Source organism: Solenopsis invicta, chromosome 3 (genome assembly GCF_016802725.1).
Source record: "Solenopsis invicta isolate M01_SB chromosome 3, UNIL_Sinv_3.0, whole genome shotgun sequence".
Taxonomy (NCBI): domain Eukaryota; kingdom Metazoa; phylum Arthropoda; class Insecta; order Hymenoptera; family Formicidae; genus Solenopsis; species Solenopsis invicta.
In genome coordinates this window covers 23,380,809-23,404,326 of record NC_052666.1, presented here as the reverse complement: position 1 = coordinate 23,404,326, position 23,518 = coordinate 23,380,809, and the positions used below count along the sequence as shown (strand labels likewise).

The 23,518-nt window shown below is 35.4% G+C and overlaps 2 protein-coding genes and 1 non-coding gene across 8 annotated transcripts; 1 reads left to right on the top strand and 2 right to left on the bottom strand.

The window, feature by feature from the left end:
* Positions 1–680: 680 nt before the first annotated feature.
* Positions 681–2,767, top strand: LOC105194260 (60S ribosomal protein L17). 2 transcript variants are annotated; one of them, XM_011159098.3, is made up of 5 exons: positions 681–776; positions 1,044–1,130; positions 1,229–1,388; positions 1,963–2,133; positions 2,569–2,767. In XM_011159098.3, the coding sequence occupies exons 2-5, from the start codon at positions 1,050–1,052 to the stop codon at positions 2,712–2,714; spliced, it is 558 nt and encodes a 185-aa protein (XP_011157400.1). In that variant the 5' UTR covers positions 681–776; positions 1,044–1,049; the 3' UTR covers positions 2,715–2,767. The 2 variants fall into 2 exon arrangements, with proteins under 2 accessions (XP_011157400.1, XP_039302773.1); XM_039446839.1 differs by lacking the exon at positions 681–776 and adding an exon at positions 845–866.
* A 1,321-nt stretch (positions 2,768–4,088) lies between these two features.
* On the bottom strand, positions 4,089–23,194 carry LOC105194261 (synaptic vesicle glycoprotein 2B). Of its 5 annotated transcripts, none has more exons than XM_011159102.3 (10): positions 22,992–23,194; positions 8,027–8,257; positions 6,946–7,005; positions 6,761–6,844; positions 6,370–6,694; positions 6,138–6,259; positions 5,804–6,042; positions 5,270–5,714; positions 4,763–5,050; positions 4,089–4,676 (listed from the first exon to the last, which is right to left on the bottom strand). In XM_011159102.3, exons 2-10 carry the CDS (start codon positions 8,061–8,063, stop codon positions 4,621–4,623), a joined length of 1,656 nt encoding a protein of 551 aa, XP_011157404.1. In that variant the 5' UTR covers positions 8,064–8,257; positions 22,992–23,194; the 3' UTR covers positions 4,089–4,620. The 5 variants fall into 5 exon arrangements, with proteins under 5 accessions (XP_011157404.1, XP_011157401.1, XP_011157402.1 ...); XM_011159099.3 differs by lacking the exon at positions 22,992–23,194 and adding an exon at positions 16,365–16,503; XM_011159100.3 differs by lacking the exon at positions 22,992–23,194 and adding an exon at positions 13,869–14,053.
* Trnar-ucg lies at positions 9,669–9,741 on the bottom strand. The gene has a single exon. It is a non-coding gene; the product is annotated as a tRNA-Arg (tRNA).
* Positions 23,195–23,518: the final 324 nt, after the last annotated feature.

Genomic DNA, 23,518 nt, shown 5'->3' with positions numbered 1-23,518 from the left:
GCGTTATAGGAAAAAGGCCGCCGTGGCCGCTCTCAGGTTCCTCTCTGCTGTTACATACCATTACATACCGACAATGATGAACTGGAATACTCGATAGTTGTGTTATGAGCACACTCGGGGCGTGAGCATCGACTAATCCAGCAAACGATAATTAATTGAAATGGGATAGAAATGAATTTATTTCAATATTTTCGAATTCGCGCTTCAGAATTTTCAAATCCACTTAAATTGAAAAATAATATGAATTTAACATGATGAATAGCTCATTTTGTATTTCATTTGAATCCAAAAATAATATTACGAAAAGATATGATCGATAAATAGCTCATTTCGTATTTTAATCCATTGTCTATTTGAATCCAAAAATACTCCGAAACTTTAAAACGCGAACTCGGATAAATGAAAATGAATTATAATTTTCAATTTACTTAAATTCATTTTTATTTGCTAAGATGTCTAAACCTTAAATTACAATTGTTAAAAATTACTTGTTAATTTGTAATATATGTTATATTTTACATAAATTATAATTTGCAGAAAATGGACAAGGAAAATAAAATAATACGATCAATTTTAAGTTCTGCAGATAACTGTTTTTAAATTTAAATTATCTATTATCGAGCTAATCGAAAACAGCGAGACCGTGGCCGTAGAATCTTACCATTTTCTGATTTTCTGTTGGCATTGATTAGCACCAATTGGCACTCCTGCGCGTGTACAGGAAATGGAATGCTAGAGAGGTTATGTCTTTTCCTTTGAAATCGTCGTGTTGAGAGGTACGTATGAGCGAGTTCGTTGTATTTCTCAAATCTACTTGCATCTTCCTCATCGTCGAGGTATCCGTTCAACGACAGATAATTTCTTGAGTAAGAGATTTTGGACTACAATGTGAACGTGGAAAATGTCGCGTCCGTTCGCGAGAACCGCTGCAAAATCGCGAGAGAAGCGGCATGACGCGGGCAGGTCGAACCGTTGCTGGCCAGTCACGTTGACAGTCGCGAGAGTCTTGGTGCAGGGTTTGTGATCGGTCTGTCTGTTTTCAGGACGCAATGGGTCGTTACTCCCACGAGCCAGTCAATCAGACAAAGTCGTGCAAAGCGCGCGGCTCCAATCTTCGCGTGCATTTCAAGGTAAATAACCTTTTCACGGAAGTATAACCTTAAATGCAACGTTTCCAAAAGGAATGTTTACGAACACGGATATAATTAATCGCCTCGATACGTTATAGAATACCCATGAGACGGCGCGTGCTATCAAAAGTATGGCCCTGCGAAGGGCGCAGAAATACCTGAAAAATGTCGTCGAGCATAAGGAGTGCGTTCCTTTCCGCAGATTCAACGGTGGCGTCGGCAGGTGCGCTCAAGCCAAACAGTTTGGCACTACGCAAGGTACGTTTATGTGATTTCTAGAGATATGTTCGATTTAATGCATGCAACATTTTTGGAATTATTTCATCATTATTTATTAAACATTAAACAAGGATAAATGATATTCACAAATATTGCAATCCTAGAATATGCCTTAAACTCGTTTTATATGTAGCGATAACAAAGCAGTAAGGATGATAATGTGTTTTAAAACTAAAAGCTATCAATTCATAGAAATGGACATAAAATTGTGGCTTACAACCTTACAATCTTATGTTATGACTATTATAGAATAATTTAAATATACAATTTCTAAATCCTTGTGTTCACAATGCTAGGAATCACTCAAAGATTTTAAGTATAGAAAAAAAAGTTGACAAATCACGTTTAAATAATTCTGACAATGGAAATCGATTAATGCAATTAGTCAATTTTCTTGTTGTTCAAGATTTTGAAGCAATCCTAACATTGTAGACAGAAAACTTAAACAATTTGTGGAAATGTTAATAGTTATAATTGAGCTATTAGACAATTAAATGTAATTTTAATCTAATTAGCAGCATTAAATTTATAGCAATTTTAACTTACTTTTTAGGTCGTTGGCCTAAAAAATCTGCAGAATTTCTGCTGCAGCTTTTGAAAAATGCAGAGAGTAATGCCGATTACAAGGGACTCGACGTGGATCGCCTTGTGATTGAACATATTCAGGTTAATCATGCACCTTGCCTTCGTAGAAGAACATACAGAGCTCATGGTCGTATAAATCGTAAGTGTTTATAATTTTATAGTTATAAGTTGCTAAAATAATTATATATAATTTATTATTATAAATTATTAATTATAAATTAATACATAACTTATAATTTTGACTTTATAATATTACAATTATAAATTGTTATTAATTTTACAACAAATTGATTCTTTAACATTAAAACCGCTGATGATATTTCATTAGAATTGCCATAGGCGCCAATTTAATAATTTCCTTGTTTTTTAGTTAATAGCGAATTTTTTAAATATTTAAATATTATTTATATCATTAAAATTATTTGTATTATATTCACATATTTTTAATATTCTGTATAATATAATACAAAAAAGATTGAAAAAATTGAAATAATAACAAAACAAAAATGGCATTATCAGCTATTGTAGTGTGAAAAGTATAGTAGATTATTGCTCTGACTTGTAATTCTTACAGCTTACATGAGTTCACCTTGTCACATTGAAGTGATATTGACTGAGAAGGAGGACGTTGTTGCAAAAGCCACTGAGGAGGAGCCCTCGAAAAAGAAACTTAGCAAGAAAAAGCTTGCTAGACAAAAGGAAAAGATGATGCGGGAATAATTTCACTTCTTTATATGGACATATACTGTGAATATACCGTGAAAAAAAATGGATATTGAACTGGTATTTATGGTCGATTCTTATATTTAAGATTATTTTAAGTACAATCTCTAAACATCGTAAAGATGCCAATTCGGAACCGTATTAGCATCTTAAAATATTACTCAAGATCTTGAAATAAGATTGGACTATGAATACCGCCTTTGGTCTTTACTTTTACTTTTATGTTTCTTTATTCACGCTTCCTGACTATCAACACATGATCAATCCAATATAGACTAACATAACTATTTTATCTTCTGATCATGATTCTTCTTCCTGAGTCTTTGAGAATTGTGTGATTATTTCCTTCTTTGTGATTCTATACACCTGTACACACGCGCGCGCGCACGCATATACACACATACACATGTGTACACATGTTTATAGTAATTATAGCCATTTCCACATCAGCAAGAAGGGAAGTCACGTATCACAAAGAAGGAAAGTCTTGTATTGGAATCAATGACTCAATATTTTCTTTTAGCTCTATTCATTATGAATGGTGTATAGGTATTCATCATATGTGGAGTATAGATATTTTTTTTTTTTAATTTTGCCACACACATGAATTGAATACTACTCCTTTGTAGGGTCATAGGTTTCTTCTCTTCTGTCATTATAAACGACTATTTGCATGTCAAGCAAAAAAAAGTAAACACATATCTATGCCATTTAAGTTTAAATAGACTTGTAATTAATTTTCACAATATCCTGGTGGCCATCTTTCGTAACCTATGAGAGAATGTCCACATCTTTGAGAAAAATTTGAGAAAAATCTGAGAAACGAGGTTGCTAAAAGAAAGATGAATAGAAATCTTTTACACTAATTTTTGATAATGAGTCCGTATTGCATTCGTGATATCTATAACATGATCCCATTACTAATGATGATTTCTAAGCATAGTGTCAGACCACCTCAGATTACTATTTACCTTATATTTCTGTTTCATAATTTATATTAGTTATTTACTGCAACGACTTAAAAAAAGTTTCAATATTTTGAATTATTAAAATTTTTTAATATTTTTAAATAGAGTCTTATAACAATATATTGTTATAAGATTGTACTGGAATAAAAGAATTTAGTGTATAGTTATTCATTAGTGTACTAAATTAGAATCATCTTTTTTGGAACAATTTTAAAAAATGTTAATTTTTTAGTTATAATGCTGCAGCAAATGAGCGATATATAGGATGAGAGTCAAAATTGAATCTTAATGAACTCAGAATCCACCAAGTCAGTTATACTTACGCATCATTCTTATTTGATTAGAATTACACATTATTCTTTCGCGATATAGGGACTGAAAATTAAGAAAGGCTGTCAAAAGCTTCGAGAAATATGTTTTCTTTTAATTTTTTTTTTACATCAGTACGTCAAGTTACGTCCGTTGCGACATAAAGCGATAACAAATTTAATCTCAATCTTCAATCGAGAATAAGAAAATATATTTATTATATGTATACCGCAATTAATTGAAAGATTTATCGTAAATACTGCGATTAATATCAGTATAAAATTCAACCTAAGGCACCTAATTTGTGTATCATCTATCAAACTAGATGCTACATTTATTTTCTCGTTTCGTCGCTTTCGCTAAACTTTTGCTACAACGTTCTGCTTAAACAATGTATGTTCTATGTTTTCTCTTTTACTTATAATAGGGATTATTATAAACAGCAGAGATTCTAGTTTCCTACTTGCAAAATGAGAATATTTCTGAAGTAATTTTTCTTTGCAACGCTATTGTGCAATCGTCACGTGATGCTCAGGATTTCATAAAATGCGACACTTGTGTACTTGATAGAAATATAATAAATGATCGACAGACTATTGCCCGATTGAGATGAACTTTCACTGAGGTCAGGAAAGTGGTTCGCGCGTTGTATTTGGTAAGAATAAACATAGTAAGCCTCCTCCTGTGAAAATAAAACAGCGTGAGAAAGTTAAAAATAAAAATGGGAAAAGAAATTGAAAAATGCAAAAAAAAAGATATTAGACCTACCAATAAGAAGAGCAGCCACTATGAAAGTTGGTGCTGGACAGTACATGTCCAAGAGTTGGGCTATGACAATATTACCAATTATCCCGCCGAGACGGGCGGCGACCATCGATATGGCGATTCCAGTTGCACGCAGCTGCGTCGGAAACACCTCAGTAATGAGACAATCTAACGCTGCATTGCCGCAACTTATCGCACCACTGAAGATAGCCGACACGGTCAAATTTTGATATTTGTTGTACACGAAGTATAAGCCGATCGAGCATAGTCCTGATGAAAAGGTGCTGAACACTGCAAAGAAACATATACACACATCACTTCAAGAAGTAATGCGAGCTTTCAGATACCTTGCATATAGACAAGAACATATAAATTCTCGCTTTTATATAAAACTGATTATTAAATAGAATATACTGAATTTAATTTGTGATTTTAGTTTGATGTTAATACATATGTAAGATGTCATCACGATAATCTTTTAAGTAAAGATATTTTTATTAAAATAAGTACCTAGAAAGAATTTACGTCCAAGGCGATCCATCCCTAAAACAGCGATGATATTGGCTGGTATAGCGGACGCTACCGTGATGAGAGATTCCAGAAAGACGGACGCTCCGATTTTGTCGGAGCAAACATTCTCGATGCTATGCGAACCCTTGTTAACGACATAATCGGTGACTTGACATATCGAGGCCACCTCACCCGGTTGATCGCGATGGAACTCGTCGAAACGGTTAAACAGCTCCGGGAACCACATCATTAGACCGTAGTAACCGATATGGAACGTGAAATTAATAACGATCGATATTATTGTGAAGCGAAGAATGGGCGTTACAAATAGCTGTCTACTGTTCTCTACGATGTCACCCAGCATAGTCTTGCACTTGCTCTTTTCTTCATCTTTGTCCTTCATCGGGTTTGATTCTTGAAAGTCATCGAGGATCAATTCTTTTACCTGTGTGACAAATAAGAGATATATTTTAGGACTAAAGATTGACTCTTATCATCTATACAATATCGTTAAATTATTCGAAATTTAATTACCGTGTAGGTGTCCCGTGGTTTCCCGGTGTTAATGACGTATATCTTGCGAAAAATTTCGAGTGCTTCGTCGTATTTTCCAGAAGATAAGAGGTACTTGGGAGATTCGGGAAGCAGCAGAAGCAGCCCCGTTACAACAAATGACGGAACAGCACAGATTAAAAGAAAGATTCGCCAAGAATTGTACGTGAACGATGAGCTCGTGAATCCCATCTTTCTAGGAATGATCAACCATGCCAAGCCTGTGAATATATTAGCGCACAGAGAGAAAGAGTTAATGCATTAATTAACCAGAGTTATTACATTTATTAACAAAATACCAAAACTTTTGTCTTACCGGCCACGAAAAGATTCCCCAACGTCCAAAACGCCGCCATGAATGACAGCATGGAGCCGCGTTTGGACTTCGGCTGAAATTCAGCGAAGTACGACCAGATGACTGGTCCGCTACCTCCTAGCCTGGAACGTCACTAAATTATTCAACCTTTTCGTTGTTGAGCGAGCACATGTAACGCGGCTACATAGTTGCAGCTTTGTCGCGATTACACGATCGGATCTTGGATACTTACGCAGCGCCATTCAAGAAACGGAATAGCATGAAGAGCTCGTACGTCTGGCTGAAGCTAGATGCGACGATGCACAGAGCGTTCATGAACGAGATGGCGATCAGGACCTTCCGACGACCGAGAGCGTCCGCGATGGAGCCCCAGACGTACGCCCCGGCCATCATCCCGATAAAGATGATCGAGTTGAGCCATCCCTTCGCTTGGGTGTTGAGTTTCAGGTCACATTGTGCACTCGGCAGGATGAAGGACATGGAGATCACGTCCATCTCCTCGCTGGTGCTGACGAAGCCGCACACAGCGAGCAGGAAGTAATGAAACTTGCCATATTCTACGAAAACGATAAAATGATGATAAGCGACTATAAGATGCGCTTCAACAAATGAAATGGACTCACCGCTTAGTTCGATGGCCTTCTCGAAATCAGCTTGAACATAGGATCCCTTCTCTGGATCGAGTGTATTGCCCTTTAATCCGATACCTAACGAGATAAACAGCGATTAATTGTAAACTCAGCATAATCGTACTATTACATAACGGAGGCGTCAATTTTATTTTTTATTATTTGGAAATTATACCTACAGGCAAGTTCGAGTTCCTTGGAACCGCAACCGTTTAGCCGCTCGTCTTTTACATCACACTCTGCAACATGAAATTGAGATCGTTGACACAAACCATCAGGAGAAAATCTAATATCATTTTTATCATTAACTTATTCTGGTTTTTAGTTTGACTTACTCTTAGAATTACATAAAGAATATAACGTTGAACTAAGATTAAAGTTAATTTATAATATATTATAATATATTATTGTTCATAAAGAATACTTGAAGTTTTCTCACGTCTCATGAAAAATTAAGTGCAAAAAGTCTTAAAAAAATTATTTTATCTAAATCAAGCACATTATAGCAAACTTTTTTCTCTTTTTTTTTGGAAACTCTTTAGTTTTCTTTAGTTTCAAAGTTGTAATGATCCTGGCATAGAGAGTTGTTTACTCTTCGTGCCAAAAACCTGGATACAAATCCAACTGATTAGAAATATCTTATTCAATCGCTACCTATCGGAAAGCAATGGCAAACCACCGAGAGTATCTTGTCATGAAAATCCCTCTAAATTAGATCAATTAAACTGTAGACCCCATATATCTATGTATATTGATAAAAGTGCACATTACAGAAATACGCTAAAGGATCATCACACTTTGATAAGAGCTAAGGATAAAAGAGAGAAAGAGCGTTTTAAAGTTAAAAAAACAAAATTAAAATTTTAGAAATGAGTTTTTACACAAGAAGTTCAATATCGTTACAAGAAATCATTGCACCAATTAACAAAATATATATTTAAACTTACTTTAAAACTTTTTTTTTTTAAATAACTTGTTTTTTTTCCAATGATATTTTATCAAGATATAACGCTTTAAAGAGAAAAAAAACATAAAAATTAGCAATTTTTTAAAATTTTATGTAATCTAGGTACAAAACATCGGAGAGACAAAAGAGAGAGTTTTAAAATTCTGGTTTTTAAAAATACATTTTTAAAAATGTTTCTATGATTTTTTTCGATATTTAATATTTCATGAGATACGAGAAAATTGCCAGTGCTCCAAACTTATGAATGGTATATTGATAGAAATGGACGTAAGAGATTTTAGGACTGCACGTACTGATATTGCGCTTTGTGTCGGGTTCACCTTCTACCATTCTACGATGTCGGCGCGTGTGGGTGAAGCTGCCTTGGTTAAAAGAGTCAGATATCGAGCCTTTGCGTTCGACAGAAAACTTCGTTGAGTGTTAGGCCGGCGTGATCGAACAATAGGTCCGGGTGAAGTCTTTCTGCTGAATCTGCGCTAATCTGCTGCTCGTCGGCGGGGCTGGGCTTCGCGCTCGCTCGTGAACTGAAACAGATCGAATAGCAACTAAAATTTTCCAGCTCGTAGACCAATCGAGAAAGACGCAGAAGGGTGATTTTGCCACGTTCGCCCGCTGGTGTGTCTACAAAAAAAAATCCGTTTTTTTTTTTTACTTTACCCGGCTCTCATCGCTACGTCGTGCAACGATTTACTCGCAATGGAGTTCGGGGAGGCGCGGACGAAATTATACGAATTCATCTAATTATGTCGAATGTGTGATGCAATATTCGTAAAGTACTAGTTGTTGGACACACCAGCGGCTCGACATTCCACGTTTCTGAACTCGTTATTTTACGACGAAGCGCTGTCGCGTGTTGCCGTCAACGCGAATTCGCGAGCGAGATTAGCCTCGAGTGCGTAATTGGATTTAATCGCGAAAATAGGACCTCGGTAAATCTCGAACGGTGACCTAGCGCTTGTACTGCGAATGTGTAGATCCCGTCCCGGGACCAGTGACTGCCTCTTGATCCCACAGCCTCCTTCCTTTAATGGCAATATTATCAGATAAATCAGTCCCGGTACAAGCGGCATATGCAATTTTAAGTAGTGTTGCATCTTTTTTTCTAAATATATCATTGCCTGCACCTCAGATTACATCAGAGTCGGTGATATAAGTCGCGTACAGTTTTGCATCACATCTAAATCATTTACATATTGCATTATTTTTTTGCTCTTCGCCCCATTCGTGGCGGTAGACTATTACGGATAATATTACATATTCGAAGGCGATTATCGCCTTTGGAGCCGTACTTTGAGTGTCCTTGATGCGCTCGGGAAAAACATCGAACGCGTTTGAGATCCGCAGCGTGTTTCGCGATCGTTTAAATTATTACCAGTTCCCACAATTCTATTATGAACAAGAGTTACAAGAGCGATCGCACGTAACATCTCTCGCACTCTATCTCTACTCGGTAACACATCATCAACTATACAGTTGGTCATTAGTTATCGATGAAATAATTGTGGCGAACTAGAGACGTTGTAAACCTTGAGCGAGATAGTACATTGTAAGGAGATAGCAAAAAATGAAGTCGCGAAAAACAATCCGAAATAGTAACATTAAAATATATACGACGGAGCTAATTAATTATACAAGCAGGAAAAACGAATCATTTTATTCGAGAGGCAGACACTCAAACAAAACAAGAAGTCATCACGACATCAAAATGATTACTGAAACTCACTTTTCGATTAATCACGATCTATTTTTATGTCATTTTGACGTTAATGCGACTTGTTGTTCTACTTCGGGCAGCACGCGAGCCTCGGCGCGCGCATTAAAAAGATGAAAAAAAAATATAATTACGGTTTAATCGTCTAATATAATATTATTTGATAGATAGACAAATCGTTCTGAAATAGATACGCGAGCGAACATGCGAAAAAAAGAGAACATCGACCGTGACAGGACTCGAACCTGCAATCTTCGGATCCGAAGTCCGACGCCTTATCCGTTAGGCCACACGGTCTCGTTGAAGGGTTGTTTCTCCGGAGAAGTATTTCAACGCTCGGGAGGCATTTCACCCCTTCGTTATTGATTTAACTCGGATGTTCAATAAAAACTGATGTTTAAATTTTTAGAGTTTAAACATTCTTAAATATCAAATATTAAACATTTAAGTATAAGATATACATATTACGTTTGTTAACGATGATTTATGATATAATTATAGAATAATATTATTATATAATAGAGGTACCTAGACCGAATAACACCAATTTAATTAATTTTATTTTTTTTAATTTTTATTATTGTTTTATAAATTCTATTTTTACAAATAGAAATTTATTTTTTACTGAGTGAAGTTTTTGTAAAAAATATAATAGATTAAGTGGGCTTTATTCAACTACATACTTTATTATAAATATTTTATTATTTAGGGTGAATCCTAAATAAGTATAAAAAATTAAAGGGGAAGTTTGACTTATTTTATCAAAAAAAGTTCCTATAATTATATATTCTAATATGCTTTATTTTAAAAATACACGGTGTCAAAGTTGAGAAAAAAATATATAAAAATTTCAAAAATGTAGAAAACACTTAGAGATATTTTAATGAAATTTGGTATTCTTATAAGTGGTATTAAGAGTTTTATTTCGGGGAATTTTCAAAAAATTATTAAACTTGAAAAAAAAACAATGGCGTATTATTTTTTAGTTTCAAAAGCTTAATGTAATTATCCATACGACCTTCTCTAAGAATGTTTTACTGAAAAATATTTTTTACCACATATAAACACACGAAATTTAATTTAAAACATCTCTAAGCGTCTTCAGATTCAAGATTTTCAAAATATTCATATATTTTTCAACTTTGACACCCTGTGTTTTAAAAACAAAGTACTTTTGGACATTTGTTTATAGGATCTTTTCTTAATAGAATAAGCCAAGGAATATCCTCTTAAATTTTTTACACTTGGAAATTACCCTGTACATGGAGAAGTCGATATTTATGAACATCTTTATCATTTTTGCATGCTTTGTCCCATAAAAAGGTTTAAAATATTGCATATATATAATCTCCTCAGACGCTTTAATATGATAAGATTTTACTTTTAATGACTGTAGGGGAATTGCATTTACTTGAGTTTTGTTAGCCGCTTATATCGCCGATCCTGAAAAGAGAGGAGCTCAACGACGTAATTGCGAAGGAGGCGTTTCGCGGTTTAACGCCATTCTAGAAAACGACACGACATCCTGACTCACTAATGAACGAACATCACGCGTCCCTTCGCGACGTTTCGCCGCGGTACAGAATCATTTCCTTCGCGATTAAAATTGGCTGTCCGCGAGTCTCGCTATTAAGTTCGAAACTTTGGACAAAAAGTTGCCTATTTTTTTATGAAACAGTTAATATTTAACAAGCAGAACAACTAAGAATGTTCTCCGCAATAACCACAGATACAGTGTAATTATCATACTATAATTATACGTCATAATTTCATGATTATCATCGGGAACATGCGCGCACGCGATAAGGTTGCGATCAATACATACATATATAATTACAATTATAATTATATATGTGTAATTTACGTTTTATGGATATCTTTTTTATATGAAACATAAAAACATTTATAGGGTATCGTCAAATCAGATTTTTTGATGATAGATTCACTAAATTCAAAATCTATTATTCTTAGCGAAAATATCGAAGGAAGCCATTATCTAATACAACTGTCCAATTTTTGTGCTGTATACTTTGTAACTAACAATAAGCTTGAAATTGAAATTTTATTAAATTCTATTTAAAAAATCTTAATTATAAAATTAAAAACAAATTCTCCTCTTTCAATATTATTTGTCATTCAGAAGTCAATGTTTTTGTTAAAAAAAAATTGTTATTGCAGAGAGAATATTTGAATTAGTATTGAATAAATCACATAAATTGTAATGTAAATATGTAAATGATTGTAAATGATTGTAAATGTGAATCAGAAACTATTACCAATTTTAAAATAATTTTTAAATAATTAAATAAATTTGTGAAATATATTATCCCATTAAACAAAGTGATGTCAAATTATGTTTCAATGACGTCTTATTGACATTAGAGATGTCATTGAGACACATTATTAAGACGTCATTGGACGTCACCTTGTTTGCTGAGATTATTGACTTGAATTGAATAATTTACTTTTAAATTATTATGATAGCGGTATAAAAGTTGAAACATAGATCAAGGTGTTTAAATGACAACGAAATGACTGAAAAGATGAAAAAAATATGTATGTTAAGTATATATGAGAAAATTTTTTAATATTTGAATAGCATTTAATGGACATATATGTATGTCGGAAAAACAGAATGAAATTGAACTGATATAAATGAAGAAAGAATTTGATATAAAATTATAAATTATTTTATTAATATATCTTTTGAATTATCTTTCGAATCATCCCTCGCAGAAAAATCGATAATTGAGCATTTCTTCCTATTTGCTTATTTATATTTGTGAAGTATTTGCATAAATAAAAAAATATTTGTACAAATACATACATTCTACAAAATTAAACCATAAAATTATATTAATACTTATAAATGTTTATAAGGTTGTATTTTGCCTGCCGAACATGAATCCATTATTTAAATATGATTATCATATTACATTTTTAACAAAATCAGAGGTAGAAAACATATTACATTTTTAACAAAATCAGAGGTAGAAAACAAATTCAAACCGTTGAAAAAACTCATATTTGGATTATAGGAATGTTTTTAAAAATAATTTATACTCTTATTTAATTATATGCATCTTCTGAAACGAAATCACTTTTAATCAAAGACTTTTCTGTAACTATTATTTAAAAAAACTAAATATACCAAAAAAATATGCTAAAAAAAACTAAATATCTTAGCTCAATCATATTGTATGCATCAAGCATGTAGTTGAGGAAGTTATTAGCTTAATCTTTCTTAATACAAAAAAATTATATAGTTCTTACACAAGAGTAGAAATGGGAGTGATTAATATTTTTTTAAATATTAAAATAAAAAGAATAAAAATAATCAACATTATGAAGTTATGTGGTGTTATAATGAATAATGTAATGACATGCGTAAGAAAACGTTTTATTTTGTAACGAGGCAATTTTTTATCGTTCCATCATAATTAAATTTGTAAAATTAGTTTTTTAACCATGCATTTTGTGACTATATTTGTTAAGTAATCGTCTCTAAAACTTATATCGAAAGTCAAACTGCGTCTTATATTTTGCATCAACATCTTCGAGCTCCCAGCTAATAATACTAATTTTTAATGCTAATAATACGCGAAGACGAAACGAGGTCGAATCTATTCTATAGAACTCACATATTAAAGAACGCTGCTCCGAAGGATCGAAGTGATCCGTAATTATCGTCAATCTCAATCAAAAATGTCACAGTCAGTCTCACGTTGCCGATATCGATAGAAGGAAGTGTAGGATATTTGAAAGACCACGTCACGTTTATCGAACGATAACGCAAAATAGGGATCGGAAATTCTCTATTAATTATTTATTAATTGAAGAGTGAGCGATTGGATGTCAACGAGTTTGCATTTCGATGTTATTACAGACACGCGAAAATGATACGCTCTTAAAACTTACTTTGATACAGCGTTTATTATAACACAGAGCTTCGCACGCGTATATATCTGCCCTCTGAAAAGATTTTTGATGTAATGTTCTCTCGTGCGTTGAAACGCTTCCTATTCGGGTCACAGATCGTGTGATCTTTCCTGTATGCTTGCGAGCTTCTCAAGGGATGGCACCTCTCGCGCCGTCTTCAAATCCGCGAATTTCACGAAGTGTTGCGATCACTTACAATTCTCGCAAATTTCGCCGTCTTGCGCGAAACCTTTACTTCACTCACCTGCCTCTCGAGCAAGCGTGTCACAGTCGCGAAACATCTCGAAGTTTCCGGCAACACATCGTAGCGCATTCGCGAATCTATCGTTGCGGAAATCGTTATCGAAAAGTATTGTCACAATTGATCGGGAAATACGACGAGATCGAGTGTGACGAGTGGACGATAATTCGACAGGCGATATTCGCGACGATCCTCACGACGGTATTCGCGACGGTGTTGCTAGATCGTCGACGCGAGGACGCACCTGGATGCATCCGTGGGATGTTGGTGGTCGCGCGTGTGAACCGAGGATTTCGGGTGTTAAATGCCTAAATGCCTCGCCGCTCCGTCGAGTGTCAAGTGAGAACGAGTCGCAAAGTCGACATTTGAGTACGCCGGCAATGACGCTTGATGCCTGCGAACGAAATGAGTGTCGGAGCGTTGAAACGCTAAAGGAGAACTACCTGCTATCTCCCACTAATATGAACCAATATACTCGGCAGTGGCCATCGTGCTTTCCGACCGCGCGATGCGCTGGAGGGGCGGAGGCATACGTGCAAGGATGAGCGTATCCTGCACTGTGGGGCTGAGAGCTCTCCGGAGCTTGGAAATTGTTCAAGCAAGCGAGCTTATTTGCGAAATCAATTTACCGGTGAAGCATTACGCTTAAAATAAAAAAAAGACAAAAAAATGACCAATGAGGTGTGCAATCGATGTGCACGAACTGCACGGACAGTCATAACGTGCCGACCTCGCTTGCCATGACTGGAGCAAGGATCACTACTTCTCGGCGAGAGATCGAAGGTTATCGTAAAAATATCGTACGCATTGCGATCCAATATCTGCAGGATCGAAGCATTTGAATATACAAATAAGGAAAAACTGAACGCGACGAGCGCGTGTCGCATATAATTAATCGAATGAATTGTTGTCGCGATCCAACCCCTCCGTGGAGCGATATCAAGATCCTCGGAAAGCAGTTTCAACCGGTTACGTAAACGACAGGGAATAAACTGTGGCAGCGGTTTTAACCGGTTATAACTTAAAGAAATGAATCGTCACAGCATCCCCTCCCTCTTGGGGAGGCAATCACATGATACAGGCCTTTCGGCGCCGCACAACCTTGTTTGCAGGACATTTTTAGATTTTCATGCTAAACGAAAGATTTTCACCTATGGGGACGTCTGACGCGTTCAGCCGAACGATCGATGTAAACGCGTCCGACGAGTGGTCCCCGAATAAACGGGACGACACATACTGTCAATATTTTTGACGGGTGCAGACTGCAGACTTATCACTTATCGAGTTTATCAGTATAGAGTGATTTCATCGGAAAAAGTGTATTCACCGCATATATTATTGACTACCATTCTTTGACCGGCATTAGTGTATTCCTCTAAATTCTAATTCAATGTAAATTGTACAATGTTGTACGCGAAGATTCAAAGAACTTGTATCTCTATTAATGAAAAAAATTTGACTTTAATAAGAAATGTGATTTAATAAAAATTTTAAATGCTGCTGTTCTATTTGAATTTACGATCATATAGTTTGGATCAATATAATAAAAAAGTTCTAAAAAATAAAAAAATTTTCAATAGAATTATAAAAAGAATAGATCAAAAGCGAGTAGTTATCGGATGAAAAGAATATATTTAATTTGACATGTTTAAAATAACATGCATATAGGAATGTTGCGATTTTCTTTAGTCGCCTTCGGCCTATTACATCAAATTATAATAATGTGTATATCACACATGCAATGGCAAAGATATAATAAACGCAAATAATAAAAGTTTAAACATGTGTTAGTGATTTTTGAATTATTGTTGTTATCGTTGTTATTCCATAAATTATTCAATATTGGTCGAGTCTATAAATTAAAAATCAAAGATTGTCGATTTTTCGTTTAAAAACGAGAAAATATATATCAATTATGTAAGATGTCAAAAGAGTTTCCATATGTTCCAAGATTATGTATCACTCTCATAATATAAAACAACGGAAAGTACAAAACTTAAGATCAGTTAATTTCAATATTGGAACGAGCGCGCGATATTGGAATTAAAAAAGAATTTTTTTTTTTTATATAAAATTTACGCAATTGACTGGTTATAAATGAGAGATATGTCGTGCAGTTTTATAACAATACCGTCGGCCATTATCGTAAGACAATGAACTAAAGTAACAAAGTCGTTATAATAAATGTATGTTGAACAATTAGTCATTTAAAAATTTTTATACAAAGGAAACCTTACATTAACAGACGAAGTCATTAAACGTCAGAGAGAAAAGTTTTTAAATAAAATATTAAGCACAGAAAAAAACAAAAGATATTTTTTTTTTCTTTAGAAAAAAAGAGAATATAAATTTTTAGAAATATTAATTTTAATTTTATATTAATGTTTTTTTTCTATGTAATAAAATAAAATACATTTTGTGTCAAACAGAAAACAGAGTTAATAGAAAACACTCGAATTTACACAATAATCTTTAAATAACCGTTTTAAACTTTATATTTTCATGAATAAAGAAAACTGTATTGTAAAAAAATATAATAAGAATTCCAACATTTCTATCAATCGTGAAGCGGATAATTATAAAAAAGTCTAAGCATTATTTAATAGAGTGATATTTTTGATCGGCAAAAAGCATTGTCTCTTCGACTTCACTGACTCATCTATCATACGATGAATGTGTGGGAGTTCTTCTCAATAATCTTAATAATGACGTTTTTAAAAAACAAGATAATAAAACTTACGGTACAAGAGTGCCAAGCTTCGTGAAGTGTTCGCCCGAATTGGGGAACTACCAAAGTGACACGAGAAATCGCAAACCTTATATAGGGTGGCGCTAAGACACACGCCGGGATCCCCCACTCTGATCACGGCAGAATACACAGCAGAATGATTTCTATCACGCATAGTGTCATGTCGTGTCGCAAATAAGAGAAGAAAGGAGAACGTGGCTCTCTCGGGTCCCGGGTGCTCTGGATCTTTTATCCCGCGAGAAAACGCGAGATTTCGCGTACTTAACATCGGCTTTACGTCGGTACTTTGAGATCTTCGATAAGGGAGAGCATCGTCCACAGATTCGTCAAACTTCATCGGACGAATGAGACCTGGTGCGAATTATTAGCCAAACCGTGTAACATCATTTTATCGTGCACTCGTCCGGCTTCGTTCCGGTCGACGAAACGTGTGCTCCACGTGCGTGGATGCTCGTGCGTGACGGCCCGTGTTAACGCCTAATTTCACGTTTCCACTCTTTCGTCCCATTGCGCAATCTTTGCATCTCGCGAAGACATCGCGCGTTCACGCTCTCGTATTGCCATGTGCATGGTGTGACACACAGTATCGCCATAATGTGCGTGTCACACCATTTAATGTTCCGCTATGATAACCACGATCGATGAATTAACACTTGAAAAATTAATGTCCTTATTTGCGTTCGCCGAATCTGTTTACCTTGACGAACAATTACACGAGGACTGAATATCGTTGAGATACTCTCTAAATCGGAATCGGTGTATTATTCACTGAATGACAGTGAACAGTTCGATTTCAGTGCTATATTTATAACTATATCAATCAATGATGTGTGCACTATTTTCCAGCAATAGTACATTGATTTCGGTCAGTAAGAGTATCTCTCTCTTAATCGGAATTGCAGAAAAACAACAGTGAATCACTGATAATTATACTTATGATACTATGCAGAGTTGGGTGAGTTAATATTCTTTTTTTAACTAAATTAAATTAAAATTAATGGCTTATAAAATTAATTTAGTTACATTAAAAGTTATATGAATAAAATCCTAACTCAAACAATAATCCGTTATATCGAATTGACGAAATTAAAAGACGAGACTAGAAGATTCGTGTCAGCCATAGCGGTTCTTGTTGCCAAATATATAATAATTTTTAATTTTTACAATTTCCAATTTAAACTGCGCGCCGTATATTCGTCAGGTTTGAAACATAGTCATGAAGCCGAAATAGTAATATATTAATGCTATAAGAAGCATATATAATCCACCCTGTTCGGAAAAACTGTCAATTATTTTATTGCAAAAAAATAACACTCTAGCCAAGGTTTGTAAATATTTATTTAATATAATGAAATATTTAGTAACTGTTCGGTGACCATTTAGTAACCTATTAGTTGCTATTACTATGTTCAGTTATTAATATAATACTAAATGTTAGTAAATATTTGTTTGCATTAATCAAACATTTAATTCAAATTATTTTACCGAAACTTGATTGCCAACTTTTTTTCCTGATGTAGTAGATTGATAGATTTAACGGAATTATGGCAATATAACGCACAAATGCACATCGTAACATGTGTATATACCGCTGTGATAAACATCGTATCGATAAATTAACACTTGAAAAATTAATACCCTCACTTGCCTTTGTCGAAACTTTTTGTGTTTATCTTGACGAGCAATCATACCGGAATTGAATATCATCAAAATAGATACTATATATTTCTATTCTGTACATTTTTCGCGCTTAAAATTTTCTTCTAATGCTCGATAGAAATAAGCGAGAAGCAACGAGAATGTAACGCAAAAAAGTTTTATATGTACAGTTTCTCACGGATTCATTTGATGTAACGTGTTTATGGATATGTTCATTACCATTAAATGCATATTATCACGCATGCATGGTGATACCACATTGTGTTTTTGCTCTTCTCGGCTCCCTTGGTAAACTGCGTCTTTGGTTAACAAAATGCTACAAATAGAAAGAGCGAAATAAATCAATGATAACGCCCGATCAAGGTATTACATTCGTATTTACTCTGCACGTTAGACTTGTGCCAATTACTTCACGCTACTTTACATTGTGCGTTTCGCGTTTCGCCGCTCTCATACGTCCGACTTAATTAAGGAGAACGAACTTGTCAATCATGCACGCTTACGAGTTTACGGAAACTAACAAATATTGCCGAAAACAATTGCGAGAAAGATCCTCCATTATAAAATATTTCTTCCGTCGAGCTTCTCCTGAAATTGTAATTATTGTCTCGCCAAACGTTAACGGCCAAAACGCGATAAATACGACGATTGATTTATAGAAACGGCAGATAGATGTGAGAGAACACGAATTGAAACTCGGAAAATACGTAGTTAATTGCGTGTGCGCAGTAGCGGCATTAATCATCTGCGTTTACCGACTTTAAAAAAGATATATGTTGATACGGGAGATTCGTACCGAAGGAAATTGCGATAATTGCGCGAGTGTTTGTCATACGTCTTAACCAGAGGGCTTAACCGAGCGCTAAACCGGGCAGCTCGCAGCTTCACTCGAGCTACTCTTTGCACTCTCGTGAATCACATCGCTTTTGTAATCGTAATCGACTCAACAGTCTCACTGTCGTTTCAAGGGATTCTCCTTTATACTTTGGAGTGCTTGCGCTCGACAAACGTTTTGTTATCTCGCGTTCATCATCGTCCAATCATAAATGTAATCCGTAACATGATTACAATCCCCGATAGGACAACATTTACTAAATTATATGACGAAATTTTGTATAAAATTATAATTTGCAATCATGTATGTATCCCAGCAAACAAAAATTAATTGAAATGAGATAGAAATAAATTTATTTCGAATTCGCGCTTAAGATTTTTCGAATCCAAAATTTGAATTAAAAAATAATATGAATAAATCCGAATTCAACATAATGAACAGCTCATTTCGTATTTCAATTCATTTGAATTCGAAAATAGTATAGAGGGACATGAATCTATTCAATTTTAAAATAATAAATAGCTCATTTTGTATTTCAATCCATTTAAATCCGAAAAATACTCCGGGACTCTAAAGCGTGAACTCGGATAAATAAATTGCGATTTTCAATTCATTTGAATTTATTTTCGTTTACTAGGATTTGTACAAAAATAGAAGTAGAAGTGTTGACCTTTTATAAAATATTGATAAACTGTTTGTGCATGTGTTTGTAATTTCAAAACAGTTTTTTTAGCAAAACTATGAGGATATGACAATTCATTTTAATGGTATATTTGGAAAATTGAATTTAGAAAAAAAAAGTTTGATAACTGAAAAAAATATTTTAACAGTATTTATGTATAAATCATCTAAAAATATAATTAATCCGTATACAATATTTACAAAAATATCTAATTATTCCTAAATTATAATGTAGAAATATTACACATTCAACATGATAATATTTTAAATAGAGAATTAAATGGTTTTTGAAATATTTGTAAAATATTTATACCTCAAACTTGGATTTGTTTAATTTTTAACAAATATTTAGAAATTTTATTTTGAAAAATTCCTGCGTTATGACGATCTTAGCGCAATGGTGTAAAATTTTCATTAATTTGCTATTCGCGATATTCGCAATTAATATGCTTATTGGGGATTGTTTTTCTCGGCCACTTTTTAACTTGCATTTCTTTGGCGAATCGAAATAATGGCGTGCGAAAATGCGTGCTCTTATCTCGAAAATTTCCAGACTGTAATTAAATACAGCATTACCTCGCGGGATATTGCTGACAAAATCACTATTTACCATTGACGTCACGTGCCGATTGATATACGACATGTCGCGTAATCGATTGTACACACGTAACAGTACTGTTTCTCGTCGTCAGAGTATAGTACATGGCAACTCTTTGTCGCCCCTGTACCAGTCTTCTTCCCTTTAAATTCGACGTTTACCGCGTCTTTCTCTTAATTTTGCATTTGCACAATTCTGCAAAATCTTAGAAATTATTTATAGGAATAAGTAACCAAACGTTGAAACGTTTATCTTTCCTGTTTCTTTTGATACAATAAATTTGTATATGCACATAACTATTCTATGTTAGCTATTAGCAGTGGCATATTTATAATTTTGTGATTACTAGAAATTATATCATCACCGGCGTGATGCGCGGAAAGATTTAAATTTGCAATGTAAACGCGGCGCGTTATTTACAATGGCGTTATATAATAGATAGCGTATTATGCATGCGTGCAACCAGCAACGTCTGTCCTTGTTGGTTGCACGCGCTATTAAGGATGTGGCGCAATGCGTACGAATTGATATATTCCGTCTTCCTATTTAAAAGTACGTGCAAAGAGGCACGAGAGAGAGAGAGAGAGAGAGAGAGAAGATTTATATCATATATGAATACGCGGTAACGCTCGCGGTAATATCCAGCCTCCTATCTTTGCGCAGAGAACGGAGATATTAATTAATTGTAGTTCTCTTCTATATCCGGATCAACCGCTGCGATCTGGATCAATGTGCGATCGAGCCAGCTCATACGCCTGACCATGCGTTTCTCGCTTAACTGTCCGTCCTGAAACGATGAGAGGTTTTTCTGCGTTATATACCTCTGCACGCTTTCCGGTGCAATAAATAAAAGAAAAATAAATAAAAAATATTACACGTCGCGATAAAAGCGGCCGTATATCTGTCGGGTTTCCATCGCCAGTGACAGAGCGAGATATCGGTTGCTCGCGTCGACGTTATAGCGCGTATTCGGCTCAAATCGGAAGAGCGCTTCGTAGAGAGGATCGCAATATCTCGCCGCGGAAGATCGCCGAGATGCATCCACCCATCAATTCCCGTATTCCTTACGCGTATGCACGCGTACGCTCGCGCGCGCAGGCGAGCGAAATTATATGCGCGCATACGATCGTATATGTTAGCTCGTGCTGCGCGAATTAAACGTAGTGACTCATCCAGAATACTGACGTCATCATCGGCGTGCTCGAGGGGCAATCAACCGGCAAGAGATGCAAGAACGTGTTGCGGATCGAGCGAGCGCCGTTCGTCGGCCGTACCATCGCGTGGGTACTATCGGCGCCGTAATGCGAGTTGTCCAAGAGTAGATGCAGGAAATTCCTGGTGCGCGGCGAGGAAGAGTACGGTGGCGATCGTCTCGATCGCCACCGTAATCGCGCGAGCTCCCAGGGGCTCTCGGAGGGAAACCGCGCGCTCGCGTTCGCGCTCGCGCTCGCGCCCGCGCGATCGTCAAGACCGCCGTCCTTTGTCCTCGGACTTTGTCCTCTAATTTACTCGTACCTTTTTTTCGTAGATAACCGCGGTGAGCCGTGTGTCTCTAAGTAACAAATATTTGGCTTTCTGATTTCACGGGCTTAATTACGTACCTAGAATTGCTTTATCAATGTAATTTTGCTCCGTTTAGCGAACAGTGCAATGTCGAATGTCTGTTAACTAAATTACCGTTCGTCTCCGTGTCGAGGGGAGAAAATGTTCACCTGCTGTCGTAAAAATAAAATTTACGATGAAACTTAAGAGGACTCGGACAAATAGTAATAAAAATCGGTTTAAAAAGCGACATCAAATATCGCCAAAGATACAACTAAGAGTATAGATTATCAAGAGAGAACTAACGAGCGGAAAATTTTTTACACTGACAGGTGACAAATGTCTAAAAGATCTTTTTTGTCGAAAAATGTTAAATCGATTTTTAACTCTCTCTTTTTTTCTCTCTTTTTCAAAATTTTCGGAATTATTTAATTACCGATATGAACCTAATGTTTTCTTTCTCAAGAAAAAAATCGACTTTCCCGTTCAAGGATCTACCTGCTCTCTAAATTAGAATTAGCGAATGTCGGAATATTATCACACGAAAGATAGTGAACAGTCTGATCTCAGTGCGATATTTATAACCTTCAGCAAACACCGAATAATGTAACACAATGTCATATAATGTATGCATGTGTTATATCTATGTTATATAGCGTTATCTGTGTTATATTCGGTGTTTGCTGGGTTATTAACATTAATAACTTGTACACTGATTTTCAATAATAATAATAATACATTAATTCCGATCAGTGGATACCCTTTAAATCGAAATTAGTGTATCATTACTGAAAGACAATGAATATTCTAATTACAGCGCTATAGCTTCCAACAAACATCGAATATAACACAATGTAATGTACATAAATACCATTACATCAACGGTTATATTGGGGTTATTAGCATGAGTGACATGTGCGCTGTTTTCTAGTTCCGATCAATGAGTACTCTCCGTCGGAATCAGTGTATTACCATTAAAAGACAGTAGTCACCTATTCTATATAATTATAATCGACAAGCATCAGTTACATTATATCTATATTAAAATTTCGCACTCAATGTAAATATAACATATGTTATTATATTACATTTACATTACTGAGTGCGAAATTTTAACATGGATATAATGTAACTGATGCTCTTTGTCGATTGCTCTAGGAAAATATAGTACTGTCAATTAATAAGATTGCATTGATTTCGATTTAGAGATTGTAAAATGTCGAATGTATTATGACGTTTCGTCTCGCGGACGTTTTGGATCTCATTGCAAAAGTGTCTAAGATACGACGTACGAGTGACTCACCTAATCATAATATCTCGAAACGGGCCGATGTCGAACCAGCGGAAGCTTATTCAACAAAGAGGAGAAACAAGAGCGGACGAGACGTGGCCGAGCTTCTCCGAACACCTCGTCTAGCGGCGATTGTCACTTCTACTTTCTACGGTGGTGTCAAACACGCGCGACTTGGCGACGCGTCCATAGAGACATAACTAAATCACGGAGGGGTCAGTTCGCGGTGAGTATGTCTGCCAATCTTTCAGCAGGGTTAGTACTACCGCCATCCCAGGGACGTCGAAATCGGGCGGACCAAGTTCTACCTTGCACCTCGGCCGTGACTGACAAAATTTTTCGTACCCTCGCGTACCTACGTGCCGTGGATACGATTAACCAGCGAACACGACCAAACGAAGGAGCGATTCTTCAGGAAACAAAGTACATATATTTCGCGTCGCGAGATGCGCGGCTAATAATCTAAGAACGTCAGTCAGAATCGCGAAGCACGATCGATGCATTCAACCCTCGTTGGATTCCCGACACCGTTTCAGCAC

Excerpts from the sequence above, each read along its gene's own strand:
- LOC105194260 (XM_011159098.3), top strand. The coding sequence starts at position 1,050 with ATGGGTCGTTACTCCCACGAGCCAGTCAATCAGACAAAGTCGTGCAAA. Across the intron at positions 1,131-1,228 it reads ATCTTCGCGTGCATTTCAAG|AATACCCATGAGACGGCGCG; the intron begins GTAAATAACCTT and ends GATACGTTATAG. Across the intron at positions 2,134-2,568 it reads AGCTCATGGTCGTATAAATC|CTTACATGAGTTCACCTTGT; the intron begins GTAAGTGTTTAT and ends TAATTCTTACAG.
- LOC105194261 (XM_011159102.3), bottom strand. The coding sequence starts at position 8,063 with ATGGTAGAAGGTGAACCCGACACAAAGCGCAATATCA. Across the intron at positions 6,845-6,945 it reads CAAGGAACTCGAACTTGCCT|GTATCGGATTAAAGGGCAAT; the intron begins GTAGGTATAATT and ends TTATCTCGTTAG. Across the intron at positions 6,260-6,369 it reads CGTTTCTTGAATGGCGCTGC|GCTAGGAGGTAGCGGACCAG; the intron begins GTAAGTATCCAA and ends GTGACGTTCCAG.